At 40.0% G+C, this 6,000-nt stretch overlaps 1 protein-coding gene across 5 annotated transcripts in view; it reads right to left on the bottom strand.

The window, feature by feature from the left end:
- Nucleotides 1-346: 346 nt before the first annotated feature.
- The window catches only part of chd1 (chromodomain helicase DNA binding protein 1), a 51,753-nt gene continuing 46,099 nt past the window's right edge, over nt 347-6,000 (bottom strand). For all 5 annotated transcript variants that reach the window (XM_077497278.1, XM_077497277.1, XM_077497280.1 and 2 more), the window contains 4 exons: nt 4,583-4,682; nt 4,436-4,487; nt 4,107-4,341; nt 347-1,758 (listed from right to left, as the gene is read on the bottom strand). In XM_077497278.1, the coding sequence (XP_077353404.1) occupies nt 1,485-1,758; nt 4,107-4,341; nt 4,436-4,487; nt 4,583-4,682 (661 nt within the window). In that variant the 3' untranslated portion in view covers nt 347-1,484. The remainder of the gene's footprint in view (nt 1,759-4,106; nt 4,342-4,435; nt 4,488-4,582; nt 4,683-6,000) is intronic.

The following is a 6,000-nucleotide window of genomic DNA, read 5'->3' as shown; positions in this document are numbered from 1 at the left end:
GCAATTAGAATGAGAAAATGTGTTTTTATCGATTTTTGGTGAATATTTTGGACATTTATGGTTATTTTGTCCTTTAAATGTCCCCAAATTGCCCAAAATATGGTATGCAACTAATATGACAGCAGGGCATTTTTATTTGATATTAAATTCTATTATATATACAGCATTTATATTTCCACATTTGTTTAAATTTCCATTCCATTTTTTTACATGACCTGTTCTTGCACTTTCATCAGGAAACGCAGCGCTGTTCAGTATCTATTGGAGCACAGAAACTCAACAAAAGCTAAGGCTTTTGCACAGTATTGTATGGTTTCGGTATGACTCAACTGACAAAACTTTTAAGCGCTTTTCCAAGGGTGTACAGTGATTGATTTTAATGGCTTCATAAACAACTATATAAAAACAATTCATAAAAATCCATGCACTCTCAGTGTAAATTGATTCTGAAATATAGAGGAAAGTTATGTACAACAGTGTGAACCGTAACAGTGACTTCATTCAGTTGGGTGGTTCACCACAAATATACTTGGCTGCATAGAACATTGACAAAATTATTGCCTACGTCAAAAATTGAAAAGAAAAAAAAAACAGGTGTGGAAAATATCTAAGCAGGTCTTTTTAGACTGATTTGAAAAGTCACTTCTTTATATATATAAAAAAAAAGAAAAGAAAAAAAAAAGCACTGGAAACAAAATCGGCAAGAATTTTCCCTTTACCAAAAGTTACATTCTGAATTATCATGAAAGAGCTATTATACAGAAACTCACTTGAAGAAAAAAAAAGCCTGAGTTGACAAAGAAAGGTAAAGTCTTAAATCCATAAAAGCCTGAGGAAAAAGACCATCGATTTACTATTTTACAGAAATTTACATTATTACAGAAGGGGGACTTGCTCATGAATTGAAGAAAGCAATAACGTTTTTTTGTTTTTGTTTTTTTGTCTTTGTTTTGTGTTTTTACAGCTAAAATCTGTTGTTCTTAAATAATTCTCACAAACAAATGAGAAAGTATGTAAATGAGGTACGTCAGGTGGCGAGCCTGAGTCCAAACTGGACTGCACATCAGCTTGTAACATGATTCATGCGACAGCTGACAGTTTTGACTGACTTTTAACACTTAAATAAGGTAGATAATCACGTTGGACATGATCGAGACAGACGGACATGAACAGTCAAAACATAGGATCCAGTGTCATGAGTTGATGGGAGTATGAGGCAGCGCTCAGGGTCTATTCTGTCCAGAGGTAAAAAAAAAAAAAAAAAAAACTTTATAAAAATAACAAAAAAAAGTGTGCTGCGTGCAGCATTCAACTCTTAAATACAAAAATATGCTATGATTTGTTTTCCTTGATGCCTGGTTTGAGGCGCTGCTTAAGCGTTCGTCTCCAGTCGTGGCACAGTGCTTTCTACAGCTTCCCTGTAAGGCGTGGGCTGCGTTAGCAAAAAGTTCACGGCCGTTGAAAGCGGGCCCGGGCGGCTTCCGTTATGTCTTGCGGCCGCTCCAGATCTGCTCCGGCGTGCTCTTGTGGTCGGACGAATAGTCGAAAGGAGAGCGGTGTCCCAGCGAGTCGTAAGGCGAGCGCTGGTCTCGGGGCGAGCGGGGCCCGCTGGCCGAGCCCCTCTGCTCCGTCTGCCAGTCCGGGTGGTAGCGGTAAGACGTGCGCTGGTCCAGGTGGGAGAGATCCTTCAGGTCCGCCCGGTGGTCTCTGTTGGAGCGCGAGTCCTCCAGCTTCCTTTGCTTACCGTCATTGTAATGTCTGAGACACAACAAATTACATTCATTAGCTTGACGAAGACTGAACAATTTAAATCTTCAAATTGGCATCACAATGTAGTAGAATTCAATTTTCAAATGGCAAAGGCTGCAATCTGTAAAAACAAAACATAATTTTGGTCTCATTTTGGTCAGTCAACTATATATTTTTATATTCAGTAAACCCACTCCATCATAATTTTGCAAGTCCCACAGAATATTGTGTTCTACTGCTATAAAAACATGGAACCTACCAAAAGAAAGACTTGGGTCTCTTCTTTTATCAGGAAAAAAAAAAAAAAGTATACTTGCATTTGTTTCAGTTTTGTAGCAATTAGCATGAGAATACAGCAAAAGTTTCATTGATTTTCACATTCCTGGTGAAAAGACAAAAAAGAGCTTGTTGCAACACGACCCTGACTGATCTCTTATACTCTGCTGCCACCTGCTGGCTGTTTTTTGTAATAACTACCATTGCTTTAAGCCACCTCTTCAGGTCAGAAGCTGCATCAAAGCCTTCTGTATGCTCTAGCATAAAACATTAAAACAATAATAATTTAAAAAATGTTTTTGGGAGTGAAGGACAAAATATTAAAAACATGTTTTTAATGTTTTGGTGTTACTCTTGTTTGATGTACTTCTAATTTACACTACAAGATGGCTGCACACTTGTTAAAGACTGCGTAAATATGAAAGAACAGAACTGTAATCGCATCTTTTAGCACTTGAAAAAAAAACACACAAAAAAACTGCATAGTAGTTAATTCATAGTTTTTCTGCTCCAACCCACTGAATTTGTTGAAATTGTTGGACAAACTCCTCTGGTAAAATTTGTCCAAATTCTGACAAGATTTACCCCGTCTTGTAATCTTGAAGTTTAGACTCGTTTCGTCTTGTTGACTGACAAAAGGACAATTCTATATCACTGCTGCAGTTTAAAATGTTCCTTGTGTCCCATATTGTACTATGTACAGGGATGGGATTTCAATTTCCTACAAACTTGTCATTGTGTAAATCAAATCAATAGGAAAAGGTTTTTGGGTTTACGCTAAAGATGTGAATGATGTGTGTCAAAGGGGAAGTCAAAAAAAAAAAAAGAAAAAAAGTGACAATTATGTGTTCTATGCAGCCCCACTAATCTAAATATGGTATTATGGTTAATGTTGCATGAGTGGAATACGAGTCCAGCAGCAAAATCTATCAATTTTTTTATTTTTTTTTTTTAAATCAATATCAGAAGGCCAGTTTGTCACTTGCTGTCAAGTGAAAATGACATCACAGTTGTTCAGGTCTCATCTAACAACCAATCACAGCTCAGCTTCAGAAACAGGTGAGCTGTGATTGGTCGTTGCCTGAGCCCCAAGCAACTGTGATGTCATCTTCCGTCGACAGCAAGTGGAAAAATGGCCGCCCTTTGATATGGATAAAAACGGCTGGATTTTGTTGCATAACTCATAACTCCACAAATGCAATATTAATCATAATGTCATGTTTAGACTAGTGAGGTCACATGTAAAGTATTATTGTCAAGAAATGTTTAAAGGATGTTTGCGTTTTTTTTTTCTTTTTCTTTTTTTTTTAACCAATCCTTCGAAAATGTCCAAGGCAAACATCATCTTCGTGAGCAAACGCCCGAATGGTGAACACTTTTTCTGGGTGATTCTTTTAAACAAATTCCAAAACTTCATGGAAACTTCCGGTATGGCGAGCCATCTTTTTTAAAAACTTACTGTGCCTTCATCAGTCACCAATTGTTTGAATTTTTGCACAAATTTGTCGGCCGTTAGTTAATACATTTACGAAAAAATCGGAACACCTCATGGGCCGTGGGATGAATGATGAGGACGCTGTATAGACACCGATCTATTATCTAGGCTCATAGATACCTATGGTAGAGGTTCCTCTTGCCAATGGGATGCCAGAAAGATGCACAGACACCGATCTAGTATCTACGCTCATAGGTAATAGCCATAGCTGAAAGTATGTTGCGTTCGGTAATGTATTTTTACCTTTCGTATCTTGAAATTTCTTTCGTAACAAGAGGCAATATTTTCCCGTTGAAGCGTTTCGTAACTCGAAAATTTCGTATGAAGAGGTACACTGTATATGTTACATTTAACAGTAGAGAAAAACACACCATGGGGGTCTTCTGGGCAAAACAACAAGGTCATTGAGGCAGGGTAAATTTTGCTTGATTTGGACAAAACTTCATCAAGAGAATTTTTTTCAAGTACTCCAACAAATTTAGGGGGTTGGAGCTTAGAAATTCCAACTTTTAATTGTAAGGACCACCATCTCACTGTGTGTAAGGCATTCAAATGAAGCATGCTTAAAAGCCGTTTTAGTGTTCACCTGTCCTGCCTTTCCCGATCCCTGCTGTCCGGTCGGTAGTGGTCTCTGTGGTCTTTGCCATTGCTGAATGAGGAGAAGGGCCTTTTTCTGGACTCTGCAGTCTTCCTGTGGGCCTCCGAGCCGGGTCGCTCCTTGCTGCCGTCATGGTAACGAGCTGATGGCTGATGCCTGTCTGAGCTATAACTGTCTCTGCTGCTCTCATCCTGGTGCGAGTTGTCCCTCAGCCGCTCAATATCTGGGACAAAAAGAACAGAGTAAGAAATCAAAAGTAGAGCAGCGACTAGCTCGCCTCATGATGAGTGTACAGATGAGTAAAATTCAGTGTGTACCTGAGTGTTTAAAACCTATAGTGTTCGTACTCCTAGTGTTCTGCTCCATTGCCTGTTTATATACAAAACAACAACAAAACATCACTATGGATTGATATAAAATTGTTTGTCATTCTAGCAATGTAGGAATAGTGGCACGGTACCAACCTGAGCATTTTCTTGTCTTTTCTTGATGGCATGCTTATACAATTTATGCAATTTCCTGGCGTCGAACTCGGTGAATTTCGAAACAAATATCCACAGGTTTCTGTCAATGACAAACAAGTTATGCTCCTGATCCACACGCTATAGGTGAAAGTCTGCAATACTTGAATTTAGGGCTGTTGAACTTAATGTGTCAACGCATTAATCACAAAAAATTGTCACGTTAATCATGCATGAATCATATTAGTCATATTCATTACGCTGTCGGCGAGCTTTTTTGAGGGGGCTTTATGCACAGTAAGATTGCTGCTCTTAGAGCTGACTAAACAGCTTGCTCTTTGAAGTGAATTGACTTCAATTAACTTCTTTTTTTTCTTCTTTTGAAGCCAGCCCATGCTAACCTTGCTCTGCAAGCTGAATTCTCGCTGTATTAGTGAGTTCACAAACTCTCGGGAATACATCTTGTACCGAGCACACTGATTTCCACTAAGAATGCGCTGCATGCGGTAATAGCGCAAAATATTGCACCACAACTGCACCCGCAGTCTGCGCCCAGTTACCCACCTATTAACTAAGGATATTGCTCTAATCATATACCGGCGCAAACACGCCCACAAAACTGACGGCTTGGAGCAAATTTGCACCTGATTTACCACACATGGCAATGGATTTGCGCCAAGAACATGGTTGTTATAGTAACAGTTGCGAGAAAGATGACATTATCAGAAAGCGAGGTTGGAGCGAGAGTAAGCGTTTATATCAGCATTAAGCTGTACAGTGCAGAGAGAACGACACCAATGTCATTAATTCATAAAGCACAAATTATTGGTGTGCTAGTTTTTAAAAAATATATTTTCAGAGGTTGGCCTGGGCGTACAGTATGCATCTGGCACGTAAAAATGCGCCATTGCCGATCAGCCCGGGTTACGTTATGATGCATGTCTCTCTCTCTCGCTCTCTCTCTCTCTCTGTTTCTCTCTCTGTTTCTCTCTCTGTTTCTCTCTCTCTCTCTCTCTCTCTCTCTCTCTCTGCTCTCTCTCTCTCTCTCTCTCTCTCTCTCTCTCTCTCTCTCTCTCTCTCTCTCTCTCCTTCCCTCTCCCTCTCTCCCTCCCTCCCTCGCTCCCTCTCCCTCCCTCTCCCACCATCCATCCATCCATCCATCCATCCATGATCTGCCGTGGATGTTGTGCTGCAAATGGCACACACTGCTGTGATGATCCCGGGATCGAGGTTGCAGCAGGTTAATACATGCTTTCCAAAAAAACGTTATTTGTGTCACGCAAATGCGGTGTGGTCTCATTTGCATTGGGGTGGGCATATTTTGCATCAAATGTATGCAAATGACCTAATTTACATACGCGCAAATAACTCTGGCGCACCGTGACGCAATCTGTTCAGCAGAGCACTTGTGACGGATTTCC

The sequence above is a fragment of the Festucalex cinctus genome, chromosome 15 (genome assembly GCF_051991245.1).
Source record: "Festucalex cinctus isolate MCC-2025b chromosome 15, RoL_Fcin_1.0, whole genome shotgun sequence".
Classification (NCBI taxonomy): domain Eukaryota; kingdom Metazoa; phylum Chordata; class Actinopteri; order Syngnathiformes; family Syngnathidae; genus Festucalex; species Festucalex cinctus.
This window is presented reverse-complemented; position numbering and strand designations above follow the sequence as displayed.